The 25299-nt window shown below is 45.7% G+C and overlaps 1 protein-coding gene and 1 pseudogene across 1 annotated transcript; one reads left to right on the plus strand and one right to left on the minus strand.

Moving 5' to 3' along the window:
• Positions 1-2733: 2733 nt before the first annotated feature.
• Positions 2734-6899, plus strand: LOC124650621 (serine/threonine-protein kinase SRPK-like). Its single transcript, XM_047190137.1, has 4 exons — positions 2734-3114; positions 3849-4628; positions 5258-5305; positions 5380-6899. Exons 1-4 carry the CDS (start codon positions 2926-2928, stop codon positions 6469-6471), a joined length of 2109 nt encoding a protein of 702 aa, XP_047046093.1. The 5' UTR covers positions 2734-2925; the 3' UTR covers positions 6472-6899.
• An 8042-nt stretch (positions 6900-14941) lies between these two features.
• LOC124708125 lies at positions 14942-25048 on the minus strand (annotated as a pseudogene).
• Between the last annotated feature and the right edge of the window lie 251 nt (positions 25049-25299).

A 25299-nucleotide genomic window follows, 5' to 3' on the forward strand; every position in this document is an offset into this window, starting at 1 on the left:
TGATATACATACCATTTTTTCCTTTATCAATTAGTTGATTTGGAAAGTGTGACATTTTATGACCTGCAAAGAAAAACAAGTCACTGAATGTAATAGGTAATGCTCCTGGTAGGCGTCCTTAATGTCTGTTCTATAGTTTAAAGATATGATGACATCAAGCAATAGTTACACCTCTGTTCTATAGTTAATTTGAGAAATATGATCACATAAAGCAATAGTTTAACCCATTCTGCATCTATACTGCAGGAAACGACTTCTTCCACTGTTCTATTGGTATTACTTCCACAATAGCCTACTTATGCACCTAGGTTTGTTTTATCTATCTTCCTCAGTAAGGTTCTATGTTGTGCCAGATTCGCGTTTTCAGTACAACTACTTGATCGTATATATCTTGCAATCTGAATATGCTATTCCTTCTGAGATGCAGGACGTGCTAACAGGGCTACTTCTGCAGTTTATTTATCTCCCTGGCTCTCTACTAAGGTTCTATTTTCTCCCTCAACGTGCTGCTCATCATGATCGATTCTCCCTAAAGAGGATCCGTGAAAGTTCTTTTAAGGGGAACCTGGCTAGTGAAGACGGCAGGCTTGGCGACGAAGGTCTTTTTACTCGATGATGACTTTGGTCAGCGAGATGAAGAAGACGGCTGACAGCGACTTTGGTCAGCGCGATGAAGACGACGGCCAGCTGCGACCCTGGTTGTGGTCAGCGTGATGAAGACGACAGTGCCATTTCAAATTTTGAAAAGCTATGTCTAATGGCGTGTTAGTTTAGATATAGTAGGTGTTTGTTGTGCCATTTGAAATTTTGAAAAGCTACGTCTAATGGTGTGGAGTTGTTTGTTATCCACGGGCTGAGTTATTTTGTTAGTTGCGTTTTCTTTGCTAGAGCAGGTTTTTTTTTCAAGATTGCGTTGAGATAAATCATCTTGGTAGGAGACGTGGGAGTATTATTGTCCATCCTAAAAATGTGACACCAGACATTCACCAGTTTGCTCTTAATAGTAGAGATAATTTAGTGATGGATGAGGATTAGTGCAGCGCAGCAGATGATGGCCGGGTCGCATGCATTGTGACTGTGTTGACAGCTGCAATGTGAAGGATCTACCAAATCCACGACGCTTTCTGGAGAGATGATGTGGCGAAGGTGCCCGGCACCAACCCGACAAGAATTCCCAAGCAAACTAAATATTCGCGCTGTTCGCACCTGTCGCAAAATTTTAACACGCTCACAGGAGTATGGCACCTCGTGTTTGCTACAATTCACACACGTAGCCTGATGTGCTGCTGCTGCGTTGCAGACAATATTTTTTTTATCCCTCGTGCAACTTACTGCCAATGATATTTATGATTTGACGTTCTTCATTTGTTTTCTAGAGCAAGGTTTTTATTATGCTTTGGCTCCAAAATTAGCGTATGAGCCAGTTTGCTTGTAATCATTTCTGGTCTTACTGTAATGGTTATTATGATTTCCCATGTTTGTGAAGGAGATAACAAATTCTAAAGCAGGGTTTCGGGCCAATAATACAGATGAAAATATGGTAGATGAAGCATCGAATACTTCCTTTATCATCCTGATAGTTATGACTATGCGTGTTTCCGCGCATGGGGTATCACAAGGTATTATTGTGTTGCACAACTGATAGTAAACAATTTCAAACAACTATAAAGGGCATTTTATTTAGAGAATATAATAAAATTGATTTTTCAAATAAATATTTCTAAAACACATTTTCATTGAAGTGGATCTTAATTACTCGTTAACCAAAAAAAACCACTAAAGAAATTATTGGATCTGCCAAAAAAATGTGTTTGGTCGGCCTTCAGCCTCTCCAAGTTGTTTATTCACAGATAAGAAATAATTTTATTGCTCCTCCGAGCAATTACTATCGGCATGTGCTAGTCGGTGGATTCATTAGTGATTTATATCGCTTCGAGTATAAGGCAATCCTACACATGCAATGAGTCCATGCCAAATTGTATTTCAACCCCCCTCCCCCCACCCCAACAAGAAAAAAAGGATTATCTCGTCCTTGCAAGAAAAAATAGTTTTGCTCGGTTAATAAGTTATGAGGGTTTCTACCCAGAATGGATACGACCTCTCTTAGTTCTTTCATTTTTTCTTAATTCTTACCATGGTTTTAGTTCAAACACAAGAATTATAGAACATGTGGAGTGCCAAAGAACTAGTGGGACCTAAATACGGGAGCTCCCTTTATTTTGAAATGCACCTTGGACACATTTCCAAATATTTTAAAATTTGAAACAAAAAGTTCAAACATACAATATGATACGTTTTCACAAAGTTGTTTCATGAAAAGTCAACTTGTCGTGTGTAAAAAGATAAAATTTTGTGCTAAAAATAAGGCTTTTCACACAGTAATTTTCTTTTACATAGACCACGCAAAATATCGTTTTTTCGCGAAACTTGACGAATGCACATATATAATGAAGATGTAAATTCTACACTTGGAAATATATTTTTTCGCAAAGAAAGTATATGTATCCAGAGCCAAATTAAATTTGCGCATAAATATATTCTCATGTCTCAAAAGCGGAAGAAAAGGGGGGGAAACATCACATTCCATGAACAACAGGTAACCTGAGAGCGAAACATTTCCAGGTGAAGAACATGCAATACATCAAAAATAGGAGGAGCAAGGTGGGAAACCTCGGCCTCGCCCTGCACGCCTCCGCCTGAAAAAAGTAAAGAACGCAACACCCACCCGGCCACCACCACCGTCGCCTCCATCGCCTCCTTTCCCTCCGCGATTCCCAACCAAACCAAGAAGCAAACCAACCAATCAACCAACGTGCCAGCGCCAGCGCACCACCGACGGCTCCCCGTCGCCACCGCCGCCGGTGATCGAGGCGGGCCCGCAGGCCGGATCTCGGGAGGAGAAGGAGGAGGACGAGCAATCGGAGCATGTCGCTGTCGCCGTCGTCGTCGGGGGACGAGGAGGAGGAGGACGAGGGCGTCGACGGCTACCGCAAGGGCGGCTACCACGCCGTGCGCCCCGGGGACCAGTTCGCCGCCGGACGCTACGTCGCCCAGCGCAAGCTCGGCTGGGGAAACTTCTCCACCGTCTGGCTCGCCTTCGACCTCGAGACCCAGGTCCGTCGCGCGCCTTGATTCCACCCTGCTCTGCCCAGGATCGCGACTGATCCCTCCGCCGTCCCTTTCTCCCCACCCCCACGCGCGCGCCCCGGACCGGAAGATCGAGGAGCGATCGCGCCGTGGCGCGATCCTATCGTATCCTCCGTGTAATGCATGCGCCGACTAGATCTCGTCCTTTGTCGATTAGAGGCAGGAATCGATCGGATCATAAGGCGCTGTCTCGCGGGTCAGCTCCTGGTTGCGGGCGCGCGCCCATGCCAGTGGTCCCCCCCGGAAAGGGACTGATGCTAGGTGAATGTGATATAGGTTTCTGATTCACTAGACTCCGGATTTAGTTTTGTCCTTTCTTTCTTTAGGGGAAATTTGTGGTATATCCATTTCTGCTGCTATTGGGATGAAGTATTAGTTAACTTTTAAATGACCGGGCTCTGATTTTATATGTTCATTCACAAGTTAAATTGCCAATTATGGCCTAGAAAATTACAGTTACTCGTTTGAGGAAAAACAAAAGGTCTCTTGGGCAGTTCTTTTAATGCTGCAGATAATGCCATAAATGCATCTAATAAAAGATTATATTGGTTAGTAACACGAAATTACTTCAGACTGGAGTTTTTCTGGTTACCTGCATCTTCCAGGCATGATGTTGTGAGATTATAGCGTGTAAATTCAAATTCGTTTCATTCACTTGTGCATAGGATGCGATGCTCATGATTATGCTCTCTTCTTTGCAGAAATTCGTGGCTCTTAAGATCCAGAAGAGCGCGCCAGAGTTTGCTCAAGCCGCTCTTCACGAGATTGAGTTCCTCTCGGAGATCACCAAGAGAGATCCGGAAAACTGCAAACACACCATCCAGCTGATAGAACACTTCAAGCACACGGGGCCAAATGGGCAGCATGTCTGCCTTGTTTTTGAATTCCTCGGGGACAGCTTACTTAAGCTAGTACAGTACAACCGCTACAAGGGCATTGGATTGGGTAGGGTGAGGGAGATATGCAGGTCTATTTTGGTAGGTCTTGATTACTTGCACCGAGAGCTTGGAATCATCCATTCGGATCTGAAGCTTGAGAACGTCCTACTTGTTTCAACAATCGATCCCTCCAAGGACCCCATTCGCTCCGGACTTAAACCTAATCTTGATAGGCCTGAGGGGAATCCTAACGGGGAAGCTGTCCTTAACCCGATTGAAAAGAAGCTGAAGATGAGAGCAAGGAGGGTTCTTGCAAAGCTTGCTGAGAAAAGGAAAACAGCTGCCGAGTTTGCACGCTCAGAGAGAAGCTTGGAAGGGATCGATATGACATGCAAGATTGTGGATTTTGGAAATGCTTGCTGGGCTGACAAGCAGTTTACAGATTTTATTCAGACAAGGCAGTACCGAGCGCCTGAGGTCATTCTAGGTTCAGGATACTCATTTCCTGTTGATATGTGGTCGTTTGCGTGTATTGCTTTTGAGCTCGCAACAGGTGAAATGCTATTTACACCCAAGGAAGGGCATGGGTACAGCGAAGATGAGGTAGTTATTACATTCCTCAGTAACCTAACCATGATGCTTTGATGTTGCCCTTTAAATTGCCTTAAATCATGTGGTGCACTTGCAAGGTAGGTAGAATATGAGGAATGTGAAGTAGCAACGATGTTAACACATACTACATCATCTGTTGCCTGGAATGTCATGCTAAAGACACAACTTGACCTGTTTATCCAAAGTATCATTAATACCATGTATGAGATTATGTTGACAATCCAAACAGAGTTGGAAGACCTTTCAGATAACACATGGATGTTTCATATGTTAACCTGTACCTGCTAGAGTCTAGAGGACGCCACATCTAATTGTGTATAAGATTTGACTAATGTGCAGTGTTCTGAAATGAAACGGCATAAAACAGTATGTAGTTGGAATTTTGTTTGCTTTCGGCATGCTTGGATTATCTTTTTGAAAGGGAGCTTACTTGCATTATTGTGAAGACTGGGGAAAGATAAATGATTTGAATTAATTATAGGAAACTGGAAAAGAAAAGTCTGTCTGATTTAATATTAATAGACTTCAGACATATTTGTTAGCTCACTGTTGTCAGTTCATTATTTGCTTTGTACTATCTCTTAAGCATTTAATGAAGGACTAAGGATCTGTTATTGCAGGATCACTTGGCTTTAATGATGGAGGTTCTGGGAAAGATGCCAAAAAAGGTATGTGTACTTATATTCTGACTTAACCTTTTAGTTACAATTATCAAACTCACCAGTATATTTTTTTGCCACAGATTGCTACGATGGGAACAAAATCGAAGGAGTATTTTGACCGACATGGAGATCTGAAACGGATAAGAAGGCTGAAGATCTCGTCTATTGAACGTGTCCTAGTTGACAAATATAAAATTCCTCAATCAGATGCTCGTGAATTTGCTGAGTTTCTTGGCCCTTTACTTGATTTTGCCCCAGAGAAGCGCCCAACGGCTGCACAGTGCTTACAGAACAAATGGCTCCAGTGTGATGATGGTAAGACCGTTGCCAACATTGCTACTAAGAGCATTGGTGTAACAGGCAATGTCGAAAGTGTGCCTGACAGTCGTGCCAAGATAATTGAAGGAAAGGGGAACACTGGAAGCAGAATTAACAGTAACACTGACAATGCTGATGTAGTACGACCCACTGAAAGCATTGCAAATAGGAATTCCAAAAGCACTGATGTAAATCCCAACACTGGTACAATCATGAGTAGGGATGGGCATAACTCTGATGGAAAGGCCCACACTGGGAGCGTCACAAACAAGAATGTCAAAAGGATCTCTGATGTAAAGCCTTTAACTGGAAGCATCTCCAACAAAGATGACAAAATCATTGATACAAAGCCCAGTTTGGGGAGCATTGCCAGCAAGGATGATAAGAGTAGTGACAGAAAGATCAGCATTGGAAGCGCTGCCAACAGAGATGCCAAGAACACTGAAGGGAAGCGAAACATTCGTAGTGTTGTGAACAGTTATATGAAGAACTTGGATGCAAAGCGGAACTCTGGAAGCATAGCCAATAGTGAAGTCAAGGACTTGGATGTGAAGCCCAGCAGTGGAGGTATTGCCAGTGCTGATGCCAACAGTACTAGTGTAAAACCGAACATTGGAAGGGTTGAAAACAGTGATGTCACGAGTGCTGGAAGTGTTGAAACCAGCGATGTCATGAGTACTAGTGTGACGGCAAACACGGATGATGTTCCCAGCAGTGGGGCCAAGTTACAGACAAACAGCGGAACTGTTGATGAGGACGACACTGATTCACAACCAAATGTTGGACGAGTTGCAGCAAGCATACAGAAATTGGAGAGCAGCATGAGTAAGGTGCAAATCGGGAGATATCGGTGAGAAAACACATGCTGGCGGCGGTCAAGTTTTGATTATTTTCATCAAAACTTGGATCTGTTTGTTGTGGAGAGGCATATTCTTTTTCATTAGATTTGTATCATTGATTTGTTACGGAGGTTAATAACTACTTATGTGGAGCCAACCTTCAGCAAGACCGAGGACCTGGCAAGCACCAACGGGCACTTCATATATCTATATTCTTGCTAACTGTAAAAAGTTTTCCATTTGCCCACAGAATATACACGGAGAGGTTCATATTCCTTTTATATGTCCCTGGACAAGTTGTATTAATGCTCACAGATTATTTGGCATTCAAGGTACATAACATTTTTTAAACTTTTGGTGGGTATCCTACTTTTACCCCAGGAATGTATATGTATATTTGATACACAGGCCAAAGATTCATGTCGGTAATTCTGTTGGATACACAGAAAGTGAATATGATCTGTATAATCTGACTGGTCACACAACATTTAGTTTATGCTGATAATCTGAGTATAAAATGTTTTTGGCGGAAGGTCCAGCTTGCTATGAAATGTTGGTATGCCCCATAAAAACTGTGACTTGTTGTATGAAACTATTATTTCATGCTATCTTTGACCTATTCTTTCACTCTTTTAGCAGTGCATAAGATTCTGCAATAGAAAATTTGCTGCTGTTGATTACTTCGGTTATATAATCATAATCCTAAGAGCATCTCCAGCCGTCTCCCCGACGAGGCCCCTATGACACCTTTTTTTCATTCGGATGGACGAAAACGGCCCTACCGCACCCCCAAATCTCGTTTTCGCCCGAATTTGGGCTTTCATCCGTACGGCGAGCCCAGGTCATCTCTGGCCCCCCGGGAAGCACTCGGGGACTCCGGACGAAACAAAAGCGCGCGAACGTCGAGAAAACTTCCCGCGCGGATGGTGGCCCCGACTTGTCGGCGACAGATGCCAATCGTCTTCCGCGCGCTTTAAAAGCCTGTCGCCGGTCAGACTTCGCCGGATGCGTAGCTTCCACGCGGCGTCGCCTCGGATTCACGCGCGGCTCCCTCTATTTATCACGGAACCTACCGCGTCTCGCCGCATTCACCACCGCCATCTCCCTCCTCTCCCCAGCCCTGTCTTCTCTCCCCAATCCACCTCCACCAGCGAGCAATGGTGGGCCACGGCGCGGCGAACAACGGCTTCGGCCGCCGTTCCCTACACCAGTGGGAGGCGGGACTCCTGCACATGGCGAGCTACCCGGCACCGCCGGACTTCCGCGTGCCCGGAGGATGGCGCCTGAGCGCGGGGGGTGGGGGGGGGGTCCCGATCCCGCCGCTTCCTGTGGGAGGCGACGAGCTCGACGCCGCTATCGACGCTGTGCTGGTCACCCTCACGGACGATCAGTGCGCGGAGGAGCGGTACCGCGCCGACAACTACGACGCCTGGAACGAGTTCTTCCGTCTCCGGCACGAACGGGAACTCGCAGCCTTCGACGGTCCTCCCCCTCCTCCAGCGCGTAACAACGCCGCCGCCGCCGCTAGTGGGGTGCACTGGGCCGCACGCTCGCCCATGTGCTCGCGCACATCGAGGCCGGCAACTCCCCCCCCCCTCCCCGGGGATGCCGCCTGCGACGCCGAACGCCGGGAACTCGAGCGACGACGACATCTGGCCGAATTCAAATATATGTACAAATTCGGCCTATATATGTACGAACTCGCCTACGTATGTTAAATACCTTTAAATTTCGCTTTTGTTTGAACGAATTTCGCCTTATTTTGTCCGAATTCGCCGTTATTTCACTAGTGGAAAACAGGCCTAATGTCGCGGGTCGTATGACCCTTTTGTCGCGAGCGGCCAGCCACGACAAGGGAGGCGCGACATAAGGTCCACCACGTGGCAGCCGCGGGGCGCGCAGGGGACAGGCCCGTTTGTCGCGGGCGGTATTACCACCCGCGACAAAAGGCCCTCTACGTGGCGGGCGCACAACGCTGCTGCTTTAGGGTTTGAGAGGTGCAGCACCCCCCGCCACCGACCGCCTGTTATTTCATTTTTTCATTCGAAAATAAAAGTTGGATATATTTGTACGCTACTAGAAGTGGTACACGTTCATTCATTATATATATATAGATCGATCAAACAAATATTGGAAGCAAAAGTCGATTCCCTTTACATGTAGATTCCCCTTACATATATATATACATTTAGCTCACGATCGACAAGCGGTACTAACGACCGTCTATTTGGAGGTAGAGCATCTATTTGGACTAAACAAGCCTTTGTTGTTTAGTACTTCTCTAACCAAAAGTCCCGCCAGTTCCTCCGCAATTCCTAGTAGGTGTTTCTTTGGTTGGAGTCTGTCCCGCATGTAGTCCACCTATATACGAAAATGAGATGCGTATGACTATATCAATCTTGATAACGAAATATTGACGATAATAAATAAAGTTGTGAGTGTTATTGCTTACGTTGAATTTATTTTTGTTCTGCTTCTCAGTGGTTAACATGCGAATGGACTCGCAAACGTAGTATCCACATAGATTTGTCCCTTGTGGCTGCTGAGGGCACGGTACATGAGTAAATGTGCCCAGGTACCATCCTGACGATGTCACTTGAAAGCGGTCCAAGCCCTGCCAGGCAAAAGAGTGATTGAATGAGTGGATAATTAATTGATATCTCACGAAAGATATAGCGCGGCGATGAAGGAAATTACACTTGGAGCAACTTCTGCAAGTCGCTGAACCCGTCCACGCCTCTACTCGGTGGGTCTCTTACTTCAACTATTCCCTTATCGGGTTGAATGTCTAGTAGAATCCGAGTGGAAGTTGCACATGTTATGTATATACGTCGGGAATTACACTTAACATCGAGTAAGAAAAATTGAATGTGCATAAAAGATCATTAAGACTCTCACTCGTAGTTGTAAGGAAACAATATTGAATCACGAAATATTGCTCCCCCAAAACCTTAGTAGGTTTCCCCGTATCTTTGCGGTTATGCTTTACCGTTTGAACATGTATTTTATCCGGGTCAATAAACCCAATATTGATAATATTATTACTTTTGCATTCACCGATCTTCAGTCTGCATAATAGAGAACACATAAGATATAATGAGTATATGCAATGAGAACGAACATGAACTGAATGAAAATGAACTTATATGTAGTTAACAACTTACAAGCAATAGCAACTCATGAGAGATTTGTCGAGGGCTTCTCAATTGAATAACTGCCAGAGTTCATTCATCTCAATATGGATCTCCTCCTTTCGGTAGTAATATTCCCATGGTATAGTCGCCACGATGTACATTATGTTCTCCTTGCATGCATCAAGGTACCACTGATGCAAATTCCGCATATGTGTTGGCAGTTTATGCAGCTGCTCTGTGCTGACCAAGTCGGCCCCGTAGACAAATTTAGGAGCTATATCAGCAGTGGGTAGTGCAACATCTGCTGCATACATCAATTCCTCCACGGTAACGTCACAGGCAGCCGCTAGCTTTGCAGCTTCTTCCATATCGAAACCACCCTGTTCCTGGTACACCTTGGGAACATTAAACACTTTGAGTGCTTGGAATCGATTGTTTGGGCTGATCTCCGAGGAGGGGAACTTCCTTTCTCTTTTTGCCTTTTGTCGTTTGCTTGGCCTTGAGGGGTGCACTTGTTGAACTTGACTTCTTCTCGGCTGCACTTCTAGATGATGATTTGCTCGTGCTAGCAATATCCTTCTTCTTAGCCTTGTCATCCTTGTTCCTCTTAGCCTTTTCATCCTGCTTCTTGTCATCAATTACCCTCTTAAGGTGGCGTGTATAGTCATCCTTCTTCTCGTGTAAGTCATATTGCGATGGTGTGTTCAGAAAAGAAGTAGCATATGCTATTTGCTTCTCGGTGTGTGGCTCTGGCGCTGGAGGTTTTGTCTTATGAAAAAAATCATAATTGTATTTCGCAACAATGGCCTCATTTTCCTCTGCAGTACGATCGTAAGGACGGGGGGAGGAACCTTTGGTACTTTTGGGAGGGGCGACATCTTGCGGACAGGACTCTTGAAACGCTTCCGGCTGGGTGCATTCCGAGTCTTAGTGGGCGGAGGCGGCGGCGCTGGAGATGGAGATGGACTACAGATGTCGTGGTCGACGTCGTACCCATGGGGTGATGGTGGCGACATGTGATCAGTAGGAGGAGGTGATGGTGGCCTGCGATCACCTGGAGGAGGTGATGGTGACCTGCTCGGACGGTACTAGGGGCTACCCAGCCCGGCAGCCTGATGTTCTTCTTTTCCCGAGAGAATGATTTCTCCCGAGCACCTCTCCGAGTGTAAGCCCCCCATCACCTCCAGGGATTTCGAGCTCCAATGTCTCCCACGACGGTACAAGCCGAATCCACCCCGACACGAGCATAGCCAGCTGGAATCTGATTGCCATGCCATGTTGCCGGCTCACCTTCAGGTCCAAATGCAGGTAAGACATAGCCGACCGCCACCTTAACAGACATGTTCCTGAACACCACATAGAGATCACAAGGTGTTTGCTCCTTGATTCCATCCACGGGGTCGCCGGGACCGCCATCTATCATCCGTTTAGGAGGGGCCTCCGAGTCGGCCACGCTGCTTGTCTCGTCGGCTGAGATATGCCAGCGGTATTATCTGGCTGGCGCTGTCCTTTTAGTTCATTTATCTCCCGGCTGCTGCTGCTGAATCTCCCGCTGCTGCTGGTCAAGTCGGCGTTGGAACTCGGCCATCCGGTCATTCTGCACCTCCAGCTCGCGTTGTTTAGCTCTCGCTCGGCTTCTATAAGTCTCCGCGTCGGCCGGAAACCCAAGCGACCACGGAACACTAGGGCCGAAGCCTCTTGTTCGTCCTCCCTTCTCAGGATTACCGAGGACAAGTGTCAGCAAGTCTTTCTCTCTATCGGGAGCAAACTTTAGTTTTCCCGCCTTTATATCTGTCGTCACGGCAATCCATTTTTCCCTGGGTACCCTAACCCTGCTGTCACTTTCAACAATGTTCCCTGTCTTCATGTCATACTCACAACCATGCGCGAGGAACCAATTTCGAGCCCTAATGTCCCATCCTTCTCGCGTGGGTTCTGGAGTGATCCCCTTCAGCTCCATCTCAGCCTCTTGTGCATCCCACTTAGGCATGGCTACTTCGTAGCCCCTCGCCCCGTATGATGGTGATATTTCTTTTCGCTTGCATTCTTCTTGTTTTTCTTGGACGGAGTTCACAGCCTCCTTCGATTCTTTGTACTTCACAAATTCTTCCCAATTATGCTCCTGCTTCGCTAGGTAGTTTTCGAATAATGGAGGCTTGTTCTCGGCCTTATAAGCTTTCCATAACCGGTTCTTATACGCTCGGAAAAGTTCCCCCATCTTCTTAAGAGCCCATTTCTTCACTAGCGTCCTCTGCTTGGCATTCTCAGAGTCCGATCCCAAATTTGGCAAAGTGAAATGTGACATGAGGTCGTCAAAAAGTGTGTTCTTGTACCTATCGGCAACCTGATCTTCGGACACGTTCTTGGTCTTGTTCCATTCTCTAACAGTGATCGGGATATGATCTCTAACCACAACTCCGCACTGATTCTTCAATGTCACTCTGACACTCGCGGGTGCCACAGGTTGGCCTTCCGGTGATATAGTTTCAATGTTGAAGTGGTCTTTTTTGCCCAGTCTCTTTGCCGGGCCTCGTTTCTCCAACTTATCTTCGGAGGCCTAAGAGAATAAAAATCAGTTAATTTATATACATATGTACATATAGAATTCCATTAATGCCTCAACTGATCGTATACCTCGTCATTACCGGAGCCGTCGGCTTCTCCATCACCGGAGCCGTCGGCTTCTCCATCACCGGAGCCGCCGGCTTCTCCATGATCACCGGAGCCATCGGCTTCTCCATCACCGGAGCCGCCGGCTTCTCCATCGCGGGCCGGCGGCACGACCCGCGACAAAAGGGGGTAGGAGCTGATCCGTGGGAACTGCATCCAACGGCTCTGGCCGTTTGAATCCAACGGCCTAGAGCCGTTGGATGGGCTGTGCCACGGATCAGCATACCCTGATCTTCACCCCTTTTTCTTTTTTCTATTTTAAATTAATAAAACTATTATTTCAATAACTTTTGAATGGTAACTCAAATACAAATGTTTTATATATGAATATTGATCAGAAAAAGCTAATGAACATGAATATGACATCCATATACCTATTTGCATCTCGCATCATATGAAACGGATAGTCGTGTATGTTTCACCCCTTTTCACCGCCGCCGTGCCACACGTGTCGCGTCCCGTCGACGCCGTCGTGCGACGTGTCGTCACCGCTTCCACGTGCCTCGCCCCGCCGACGCCGGCGTGCGACGTGTAGCCACCGCTTCCACGTGCCTCGCCCCGCCGACGCCGGCGTGCGACGGTGTAGCCACCGCTTACACGTGCCATGCCCCGCGTGCGCTATATAGAGCGACGAGTGCGGGCGCAACCACACGTCGCCACCGCCTCCGCTCATTCATCTCCGGGATGCCTCCACGTCGTCGAGGGGCGTCCGGTTTCCGTGGCGTTCGAGTGCGTCCGAGCGGTAGGTTCACCGCCGAGATACGCGCCGGTGGCTTCCGCCTCACCCTCGGCACGTACAACACGCCGGAGGCTGGCGGCGCGCGCTTACGACGCGGCGGCGTGGCGCTTTCGGCGGCCAGGGCGCGACATGAACTTCCCGGATGTTGAATCGCTAGAGGAGGCGGAGTTCCTCGCGCCACCGCCGTGCCTCGTCGACGACGAGGACCGTCGCCGGCACCGCCAAGTGCAGCGCAGGATCGCCATCGCCGAGCGCGACGAGCAGTTGATGCGCCGGTGGAGGGCGCAGTTCCCCAACGATGTCGACAACACCGACGCGTTCTTTGCTAACCTTAGGGCACAACGCAGGTCCAACGGGCGCCACCGTCGGGCCGTCGCCGCCTTCGAGCTCGAGAACCCGAATACAACTTGGACCGAAAACGACCCTCGGTGGGATGACATTTGGACGGAGACAACCTCCGACGACGAGTAGAGACTAGACTAGTAATTTATCTATTTTATTGTAATTTCAATAAAGTCGTTGTCGGTTCTATTAGTTTAAATTTAGTTTATAAAGTCGTTGTCGGTTGTTTTTGTTCAATAAAGTGGTTGACACGAAATTTATTACGATTGAACTGAAATTAAAGTACAGAGCTCAACTGAAAAATAAGATACATGGCCAGATTCGAATGTTGGAGCCATTCAATCATAGTCGTGCCTAGCCCTATAATAGTCGCCACTGTAGTCATCATAGTCGCCGACGTCATCGTCGCTACCATCGGGGTCGCGGTTGTCGAACCTCGGCGGATGACCACGCGTGGGCTGGGATTGAGGGTAGCGCAGGCGGGGGCCGCGATAGGCCATGACGCTCTGGAGAGTCCGGCCGCGCCACCACATCCGACGGCCGGCCTCGTTGAAGTTCGAAGGAGGCGGGCCGTCCTCCTCGTACACGGCAACCGCCCTCTCACGCCGATTGATGAAGAAGCTGTCCCAAGTCGGGCTGTAGTCGGGATGCCATTGGGGATTCCTCCGCTGCTCAGGCGTGAGCTCGAAATAGTAGTGGTTCGTGATGGCCATCTCGCGTGGCACACCTAGAGGGATAGGAGGGACCGGTACGCCTCCGACGCTCAGCAACCAGCCGGTCGGGACGCGGTAGCCGGGCGGGCAGGGGTAGTTCGAGGCGCAAAGCGCCTCCGCCTCCCGGGGTGTTAGACATACGATGGAAGCCATGGGAGAGAGTGATGAGGTTTGCAGATATGAGTCCAAGCCTACATATATATAGTGGAAAAATGGCGGGAATGCGGGAAGAAAATAGGCGGGAACGAAGTGGCGCGCGAAACTTTCATCCCGGGTGGAGGCTCAAACCGGGACAAAAGACTGTGGGAGGCTTATCTAGGAGGGCCTTATCGCGGGGGATGATGTGCGGGTAACCTTTTGTCACGGTTGGTGGCTGCAACCGGGACTAAAGCTGTCGGCGAGGATAAGGATGTGTCGGTAACCTTTTGTCACGGTTGGTGGCTGCAACCGGGACTAAAGCTGTCGGCAGGATAAGGACGCGTGGGTGGACGCACTGCTCGATGAGATAAAGCATGTAGCGCACGACGCCTGTCGAAGGAACAAGACAAAGTAGAAGCGGTGCCGTGCCTATAAAAGGAGCATCGATACGCCTTGCCAAGCAGATCAACAAGCCAAGCACAGTTTCATTCCCATGGATGAAGGAGAGGGTTGGGAAATCTCCGTGGCGCAGCTTCTCGAAGATGTCGTTGGTGCACACGCCCTACGGCATCTTCGGAAGCTGCTCCTCGGAAAAATTTCCCTGCAAGCCCGTGAAAGACTCCGTCTCCTCTAACAGTGTTGGGGAAAGGGTTCTCATTATTACATAAATGTAGAGATTGTCTTGGGAACTATATATGAAGAATACATTATTACATCGCCATCTAGTGTTGTGATCTTCTACGCCGTAGCCATGGAGAATCTTCATCATTTAGTAAGATGCTTGGGTCAATTTTCACCGTGAAGGGCGGAATTTCTTTAAACTTATTATAATCTTCGACATGTCTGTCTTGTCATCCACTCCCACGATGTTTCTTTTCCCCGAAAGAACTATGTGGCGCTTTGGCTCCTCGGTTGATGTATTCTTTTGTTGATTTCTTTTTCTTGATTTGCTAGACATGTCCTTCACGTAGAAAACTTGAGCCACCTCGCTGGCTAGGACAAATGGCTCGTCCAGGTACGCAAGATTGTTGGGATCCACTGTTATCATACCGTACTTATCGTCAATATGTATACCGCTGAGCTTCACCCATTTGCACCGAAACAAAGGGACCTTAAAAGTGGGACCATAGTCAAGTTCCCATATCTCCTCTATGTATCCATAATATGTGGTGGTCTGCCCATTCTCGTCTTTTGCATCGAAGCGGACACCGCTGTTTTGGTTGGTGCTCTTTTTATCTTGGTCGATCGTGTAAAATGTATTCCCATTTATCTCGTACCCTTGGAATGTACATATGTTTGAAGATGGTAACCTGGCCAACAAGTACAGCTGCTCCACAACAGATGGGTCATTAATGAGATGTCTTTGCAACCAAGCTGCCGAAGGTATTCATGTGTTGACGTGTAATCAAGGACTCGGGCTGGCCCGGGTTTATTTCTCGTAAAGCATTCTTATGTTTCTCGATGTACGGAGCCACCAAGATGGAATTGTATAGAACTGTGTAGTGTGCTTGATTGAAAGAAATCTTGTCCCTGCACACCGTTGCTTTCCTTCCTAGTGTGCCTTTTCCAGTCAGCCTCCCCTCATACCGAGATTCAGGAACACCAATCGGCTTAAGGTCAGGAAGAAAGTCAACACAAAACTCAATGACCTCCTCAGTTCCGTAGCCCTTTGAGATACTTCCTTCCGGCCTAGCTCGGTTATGAACATATTTCTTTAAGACTCCCATGAACCTCTCGAAGGGGAACATATTGTGTAGAAATACGGGACCGAGAATTCTAATCTCTTCAACTAGGTGAACGAGGAGGTGCGTCATAATATTGAAGAAGGATGGTGGGAACAACAACTCGAAGGCGACAAGACATTCGACCACATCTTCCTGTAATCCCGACAAAGTTTCCGGATCCATTACCTTCGAGAAATTGCGTTGAGGAATGCACATATCTTCACAATGGCTAGTCGAACATTTTCTGGTAGAAGTCCCCTCAATGCAACCGGAAGCAATTGTGTCATAAGCACGTGACCGTCATGGGACTTCAGGTTCTGGAATTTTTTCTCCTTCATATTTACTATCCCCTTTATATTCGACGAGAAACCAGACGGAACCTTGATACTGAATAGGGCTTCAAAAAAGATCTCCTTCTCTTGTTTGGTAAGAGCGTAGGCTGGCAGGCCCTACAAACTGCCCTGGATGATTGCCGTTTCGTCCTTTATGACTTTCCTGGTCCTCCCGTGCTTCGGTGTATCTTTTGTCTTTCCATACACGCCCGAGAAAACCTAGAATATTCACACAAAGATTCTTGGTCAGGTGCATCACGTCGATTGCGGAGCGGACTTCCAGGACTTTCCAATATTCTAGCTCCCAAAAAATAGATTTCTTCTTCCACATGGGCGCGTGTCCGTCATCGTCTTTCGGAACAGGTCGACTGCCTGGACCCTTTCCAAAGATAACATTTAAATCCTTGACCATGTCAAATATATCAGCACCACTACGGGGGACAGGCTTCGGACGGCGGTCAGCCTCGCCATCGAAATGCTTGCCTTTTTTCCTTAAGGGATGCTTGTTCGGAAGGAAACGACGATTGAACGGGTACACAACTTTTCTGCTTTTTCCCAAATATTTAATTTCAGTCTCATCTAAACAGTGCGTGCATGCATGATACGTCTCCGACGTATCGATAATTTCTTATGTTCCATACCACATTATTGATGATATCTACATGTTTTATACACATTATATGTCATATTTATGCGTTTTCCGGAACTAACCTATTGACGAGATGCCGAAGGGCCAGTTCCTGTTTTCTGCTGTTTTTGGTTCCAGAAATCCTAGTAAGTAAATATTCTCGGAATCGGACGAAATCAACGCCCAGCATCCTATTTTTCCACGAAGCTTCCAGAACACCCGAGAACCGTCAGAGAGGGACCACAGGGGGCCCACACATGGTGGAGGCGCGGCCCAGGAGGGGGGCGCGCCGCCCTAGTGTCTGGTGGCCCCAGACCCCCTCTGACCTTGCCCTTCCGCCTACTTAAAGCCTCCGTCGCGAAAACCCTGACACATTCGACGAAACCAGAGAAAACCTTCCAGAGCCGCCACCATCGCGAAGCCAAGATCTGGGGGACAGGAGTCTCTGTTCCGGCACGCCGCCGGGATGGGGAAGTGCCCCCGGAAGGCTCCTCCATCGACACCACCGCCATCTTCATCACCGCTGCTGTCTCCCATGAGGAGGGAGTAGTTCTCCATCGAGGCTCGGGGCTGTACCGGTAGCTATGTGGTTCATCTCTCTCCTATGTGCTTCAATACAATAATCTCATGTGCTGCCTTACATGATTGAGATTCATATGATGATGCTTGTAATCTAGATGTCATTATGCTAGTCAAGTGGATTTTACTTATGTGATCTCCGGAGACTCCTTGTCCCACGTGTGTAAAGGTGACAGTGTGTGCACCGTGTGGGTCTCTTAGGCTATATTTCACAGAATACTTATTCACTGTTATGAATGGCGTAGTGAAGTGTTTATTTATATCTCTTTATGATTGCAATGTGTTTTGTATCACAATTTATCTGTGTGCTACTCTAGTGATGTTATTAAAGTAGTTTATTCCTCCTGCACGGTGTAATGGTGATAGTGTGTGCATCGTGTAGTACTTGGCGTAGGCTATGATTGTGATCTCTTGTAGATTATGAAGTTAACTATTGCTATGATGGTATTGATGTGATCTATTCCTCCTTTCGTAGTGTGAAGGTGACGAGTGTGCATGCTATGTTAGTACTTGGTTTGGTTATGTTGATCTGTCATGCACTCTAAGGTTATTTAAATATGAACATTGAATATTGTGGAGCTTGTTAACTCCGGCATTGAGGGTTCGTGTAATCCTACACAGTTAGTGGTGTTCATCATCCAACAAGAGGGTGTAGAGTCTAGCATCTATCTATTTATTCTGTTATGTGATCAATGTTGAGAGTGTCCACTAGTGAAAGTATGATCCCTAGGCCTTGTTCCTAAATATCGCTATCGCCGTTTGTTTACTTGTTTTATTGCATCTGTACTTCCTGCAATATTACCACCATCAACCACACGCCGGCAAGCACTTTTACTGGCGCCGTTACTACTGCTCATATATATTCATACCACTTGTATTTCACTATCTCTTCGCCGAACTAGTGCACCTATTAGGTGTGTTGGGGACACAAGAGACTTCTTGCTTTGTGGTTGCGGGGTTGCATGAGAGGGATATCTTTGACCTCTTCCTCCCCGAGTTCGATAAACCTTGGGTGATCCACTTAAGGGAAACTTGTCTGCTGTTCTACAAACCTCTGCTCTTGGAGGCCCAACACTGCCTACAAGAATAGAAGCACCCGTAGACATCAAGCTATTTTTACGGCGCCGTTGCCGGGGAGGAAAGGTAAAAGGCTCTCATACTCCGGTCCCGGGTAAAGTATTTTTACGGCGCCGTCGTGTGTGTGCTCGAAGCTATTTCCTTTAGATCCTGCAATTGCATCTTTTTGTTTCTTGTTTACACTAGTTTGGCATAATGGACAACAATGAGCTTCTTATTCTATTTCCTGATTTAAGACATGGATGGTTTGATGCGAAAATTAAAACACCTATGGAACATATTAGTATGAACGCTTTGAACACCATTGTTGCTAATGATATGGAAAATTCTAAGCTTGGGGAAGCTGGCTTTGATGAGCATGATATTTTTAGTCCCCCAAGCATTGAGGAGAAAATTTACTTTGATGATACTTTGCCTCCTATTTATGATGATTATAATGATAGTAGTCTTTTGTTACCGCCTGTTATGGAGGATAAATTTGATTATGATTACAATATGCCTCCTATATTTGATGATGAAAATAATAATGATAGCTACTTTGTTGAATTTGCTCCCACTATTACTAATAAAATTGATTATGCTTATGTGGAGAGTAATAATTTTATGCATGAGACTCATGATAAGAATGCTTTATGTGATAGTTATATTGTTGAGTTTGCTCATGATGCTACTGAAAGTTATTATGAGAGAGGAAAATATGGTTGTAGAAATTTTCATGTTACTAAAATGCCTCTCTATGTGCTGAAATTTTTGAAGTTACACTTGTTTTATCTTTCTATGCTTGTTGCATTATGCTTCATGAACTTGTTTATTTACAAGATTCCTTTTCATAGGAAGAATGTTAGGCTTAAATGTGTTTTGAATTTGCCTCTTGATGCTCTCTTTTGATTCAAATACTATTTCTTGCGAGTGCATCATAAAAACTACTGAGCCCATCTTAATGGCTATAAAGAAAGAACTTCTTGGGAGATAACCCATGTGTTTATTTTGCTACAGTACTTTTATTTTGTATTTGTGTCTTGGAAGTTGTTACTACTGTAGCAACCTCTCCTTATCTTAGTTTTATTGCATTGTTGTGCCAAGTAAAGTCTTTGATAGTAAGGTTCATACTAGATTTGGATTACTGCGCAGAAATAAATTTCTTGCTGTCACGAATCTGGGCCTAATTATCTGTAGGTAACTCAGAAAATTATGCCAATTTACGTGAGTGATCCTCAGATATGTTTGCAACTTTCATTCAATTTGAGCATTTTCATATGAGCAAGTCTGGTGCCTCAATAAAATTCGTCTTTACGGACTGTTCTGTTTTGACAGATTCTGCCTTTTATTTCGCATTGCTTCTTTTGCTGTGTTGGGTGGATTTCTTTGTTCCATTACCTTCCAGTAGCTTTGAGAAATGTCCAGAAGTGTTAAGAATGATTGTGTCACCTCTGAACATGTGAATTTTTGATTATGCACTAACCCTCTAATGAGTTTGTTTCGAGTTTGGTGTGGAGGAAGTTTTCAAGGGTCAAGAGAGGAGGATGATATACTATGATCAAGAAGAGTGAAAGCTCTAAGCTTGGGGATGCCCCCGTGGTTCATCCCTGCATATTTCAAGAATACTCAAGCATCTAAGCTTGGGGATGCCCAAGGCATCCCCTTCTTCATCGACAAATTATCAGGTCACTTCTCTTGAAACTATATTTTTATTCGGTCACATCTTATGTACTTTACTTGGAGCGTCTGTTTGTTTTTGTTTTTGTTTGAATAAAATATGATCCATCATGTTTGTGTGGGAGAGAGACACGCTCCGCTGGTTCATATGAACACATGTGTTCTTATCTCATAATGTTCATGGCTAAGGTTGAACTGCTTCGTTCATTGTTATATGGTTGGAAACGGAAAATGCTACATGTAGTAATTGGTAAAATGTCTTGGATAATGTGATACTTGGCAATTGTTGTGCTCATGTTTAAGCTCTTGCATCATATACTTTGCACCTATTAATGAAGAAATACATAGAGCTTGCTAATTTGGTTTGCACATTTGGTCTCTCTAAAGTCTAGATAATTTCTAGTATTGAGTTTGAACAACAAGGAAGACGGTGTAGAGTCTTATAATGTTTACAATATGTCTTTTATGTGAGTTTTGCTGCACCGGTTCATCCTTGTGTTTGTTTCAAATAACCTTGCTAGCCTAAGCCTTGTATCGAGAGGGAATACTTCTCATGCATCCAAAATCCTTGAGCCAACCACTATGCCATTTGTGTCCACCATACCTACCTACTACATGGTATTTCTCCGCCATTCCAAAGTAAATTGCTTGAGTGCTACCTTTAAAATTTCCATCCTTCGCCTTTGCAATATATAGCTCATGGGACAAATAGCCTAAAAACTATTGTGGTATTGAATATGTACTTATGCACTTTATCTCTTATTAAGTTGCTTGTTGTGCGATAACCATGTTCCTGGGGACGCCATCAACACTTTGTTGAATATCATGTGAGTTGCTATGCATGTCCGTCTTGTCTGAAGTAAGGGAGATCTACCACTTTAATGGTTAGAGCATGCATATTGTTAGAGAAGAACATTGGGCCGCTAACTAAAGCCATGAATCATGGTGGAAGTTTCAGTTTTGGACATATATCCTCAATCTCATAAGAGAACACTAATTGTTGCTACATGCTTATGCATTAAAGAGGAGTCCATTATATGTTGTCCATGTTGTCCCGGTATGGATGTCTAAGTTGAGAATAATCAAAAGCGAGAAATCCAAAATGCGAGCTTTCTCCTTAGATCTTTGTACGAGGCGGCATGGAGGTACCCCTTTGTGACACTTGGTTAAAACATGTGTATTGCGATGATCCGGTAGTCCAAGCTAATTAGGACAAGGTGCGGGCACTATTAGTATACTATGCATGAGGCTTGCAACTTGTAAGATATAATTTACATGATACATATGCTTTATTACTACCGTTAACAAAATTGTTTCATGTTTTCAAAATAAAAGCTCTAGCATAAATATAGCAATCAATGCTTCCCTCTGCGAAGGGCCATTCTTTTACCTTTTATGTTGAGTCAGTTCACCTATCTCTCTCCACCTCAAGAAGCAAACACTTGTGTGAACTGTGCATTGATTCCTACATACTTGCATATTGCACTTGTTATATTACTTTACATTGACAATATCCATGAGATATACATGTTATAAGTTGAAAGCAACCGCTGAAACTTAATCTTCCTTTGTGTTGCTTCAATACCTCTACTTTGAATTATTGCTTTATGAGTTAACTCTTATGCAAGACTTATTGATGCTTGTCTTGAAGTACTATTCATGAAAAGTCTTTGCTTTATGATTCATTTGTTTACTCATGTCATTACCATTGTTTTGATCGCTGCATTCATTACATATGCTTACAACAGTATGATCAAGGTTATGATGGCATGTCACTCCAGAAATTATCTTTGTTATCGTTTACTTGCTCGGGACGAGCAGGAACTAAGCTTGGGGATGCTGATACGTCTCCGATGTATCGATAATTTCTTATGTTCCATGCCACATTATTGATGATATCTACATGTTTTATACACATTATATGTCATATTTATGCGTTTTCCGGAACTAACCTATTGACGAGATGCCGAAGGGCCAGTTCCTGTTTTCTGCTGTTTTTGGTTCCAGAAATCCTAGTAAGGAAATATTCTCGGAATCGGACGAAATCAATGCCCAGCATCCTATTTTTCCACGAAGCTTCCAGAAACCCCCGAGAACCGTCAGAGAGGGGCCACAGGGGGCCCACACATGGTGGCGGCGCGGCCCAGGAGGGGGGCGCGCCGCCCTAGTGTCTGGTGGCCCCAGACCCCCTCTGACCTTGCCCTTCCACCTACTTAAAGCCTCCGTCGCGAAAACCCTGACACGTTCGACGAAACCAGAGAAAACCTTCCAGAGCCGCCACCATCGCGAAGCCAAGATCTGGGGGATAGGAGTCTTTGTTCCGGCACGCCGCCGGGACGGGGAAGTGCCCCCGGAAGGCTCCTCCATCGACACCACCGCCATCTTCATCACCGCTGCTGTCTCCCATGAGGAGGGAGTAGTTCTCCATCGAGGCTCGGGGCTGTACCGGTAGTTATGTGGTTCATCTCTCTCCTATGTGCTTCAATACAATAATCTCATGAGCTGCCTTACATGATTGAGATTCATATGATGATGCTTGTAATCTAGATGTCATTATGCTAGTCAAGTGGATTTTACTTATGTGATCTCCGGAGACTCCTTGTCCCACGTGTGTAAAGGTGACAGTGTGTGCACCGTGTGGGTCTCTTAGGCTATATTTCACAGAATACTTATTCACTGTTATGAATGGCATAGTGAAGTGCTTATTTATATCTCTTTATGATTGCAATGTGTTTTGTATCACAATTTATCTGTGTGCTACTCTAGTGATGTTATTAAAGTAGTTTGTTCCTCCTGCACGGTGTAATGGTGACAGTGTGTGCATCGTGTAGTACTTGGCGTAGGCTATGATTGTGATCTCTTGTATATTATGAAGTTAACTATTGCTATGATCTATTCCTCCTTTCGTAGTGTGAAGGTGACAGTGTGCATGCTATGTTAGTACTTGGTTTGGTTATGTTGATCTGTCATGCACTCTAAGGTTATTTAAATATGAACATTGAATATTGTGGAGCTTGTTAACTCCGGCATTGAGGGTTCGTGTAATCCTACACAGTTAGTGGTGTTCATCATCCAACAAGAGGGTGTAGAGTCTAGCATCTATCTATTTATTCTGTTATGTGATCAATGTTGAGAGTGTCCACTAGTGAAAGTATGATCCCTAGGCCTTGTTCCTAAATACTGCTATCGCTGTTTGTTTACTGTTTTACTGCATCTGTACTTCCTGCAATATTACCACCATCAACCACACGCCAGCAAGCACTTTTCTGGCGCCGTTACTACTGCTCATATATATTCATACCACTTGTATTTCACTATCTCTTCGCTGAACTAGTGCACCTATTAGGTGTGTTGGGGACACAAGAGACTTCTTGCTTTGTGGTTGCAGGGTTGCATGAGAGGGATATCTTTGACCTCTTCCTCCCTGAGTTCGATAAACCTTGGGTGATCCACTTAAGGGAAACTTGCTGCTGTTCTACAAACCTCTGCTCTTGGAGGCCCAACACTGTCTACAAGAATAGAAGCACCCGTAGACATCAATGCATTGTATCCTTTGTTCGTCTGTCCTGAAATGTTACTAAGAGCAGGCCAATCATTGATGGTTACGAATAGCAACGCTCGTAAGTCAAATTCTTGCTCGGTGTGCTCATCCCACACACGTACACCTGGTTTGGCCCACAACTCCAAAAGTTCATCGACTAATGGCCTTAGGTACACATCAATGTCGTTGCCCGGTTGCTTTGGGCCTTGGATAAGCACTGGCATCATAATGAACTTCCGCTTCATGCACAACCAAGGAGGAAGGTTGTAGATACATAGAGTCACGGGCCAGGTGCTGTGACTGCAGCTCTGCTCCCCAAAAGGATTCATGCCATCTATACTTAGACCAAAGTATAAGTTCCTTGCCTCACCTGCAAAATCCGGGAACTCTCTCCCGATGTTTCTCCACTGCCGACCATCAGCGGGGTGCCTCAACATCGCGTCTTTCTTACGTTCTTCCATGTGCCATCGCAACAACTTGGCATGCTCTTTGTTTCTGAACAAACGTTTCAACCGTGGTATTATAGGAGCATACCACATCACCTTCGCAGGAACCCTCTTCCTGGGTGGCTCGCCCTCAACATCACCAGGGTCATCTTTTCTGATCTTATACCGCAATGCACCGCATATCGGGCATTTATTCAAATTCTCGTACTTCTCACCGCGGTAGAGGATACAATCATTAATGCATGCATGTATCTTCTGCACATCTAATCCTAGAGGGCAGACAAGCTTCTTTGCTTCATATGTACTGACGGGCAATTCGTTATTTCTTGGAAACAGCTTCTTTAATATTATCATCAATTTCTCAAATCCCGAGTCAGTCACACCGACCTCTGCCTTCCATTTTAGCAATTCCAATATGCTACCCAGCTTTCTATGTCCATTTTCACAACCTGGGTACAACAATTTGTGGTGGTCCTCTAAAATCTTGTCGAACTGCAACCTCTCCTTATCCGTGGCATAGTCTCTTCTTGCATCAGAAATGGCCCGACGAAGATCATCATCAACAGGATCATCTGATGCCTGTTCTTCACCTCCTTCTTCTTCATTGTCGTCCATTGCGGTATCATCGCATTCAGAGAACATAGATCGGTACTGGTCATCGTTATCTTCTTCTTCATCGCCGTCTTCCATCATAACCCCTTCTTCTCCGTGCTTGGTCCAAACATTATAGCTGGACATGAATCCAAACCGAAGCAGGTGGCTCTTAATGTCTCTTGAGCAAGAGTAATCCTTCTCATTCTTACATTTCAGACATGGACAACACATAAAACCTTGCTTCGACTTGTTGGCCTCGGCCACAAGCAGGAAAGAATTCACGCCCTCTCTGAAAGCGGGAGCACATCGGTTACCGTACATCCATGGATGACTCATCTGCATCATAAGTGTATCAGATGCAATCACCTTGCTAAAATACGGCCCGCGATAAAAGGGCGCGATAAAAGGCCTGGCTCGCTCCAAATGGTTTCGGGGCGACGTGGTCAGGCCATTTGTCGCGGGTGCAGGCGCGCCCGCGACAAAAGGCTCACACGAAATCCCTGTTTTCTACTAGTGTTTATCAAAAGAAT

This window comes from Lolium rigidum, chromosome 4 (assembly GCF_022539505.1).
Source record: "Lolium rigidum isolate FL_2022 chromosome 4, APGP_CSIRO_Lrig_0.1, whole genome shotgun sequence".
Lineage (NCBI taxonomy): Eukaryota > Viridiplantae > Streptophyta > Magnoliopsida > Poales > Poaceae > Lolium > Lolium rigidum.

What these genes read in the sequence shown, in the direction of transcription:
- LOC124650621 (XM_047190137.1), top strand. Translation starts at nt 2,926, where the DNA reads ATGTCGCTGTCGCCGTCGTCGTCGGGGGACGAGGAGGAGGAGGACGAG. An exon ending in ATGGGTACAGCGAAGATGAG is followed by an intron (nt 4,629 to 5,257) that starts GTAGTTATTACA and finishes CTGTTATTGCAG; the next exon opens with GATCACTTGGCTTTAATGAT. An exon ending in TGGGAAAGATGCCAAAAAAG is followed by an intron (nt 5,306 to 5,379) that starts GTATGTGTACTT and finishes TTTTTGCCACAG; the next exon opens with ATTGCTACGATGGGAACAAA.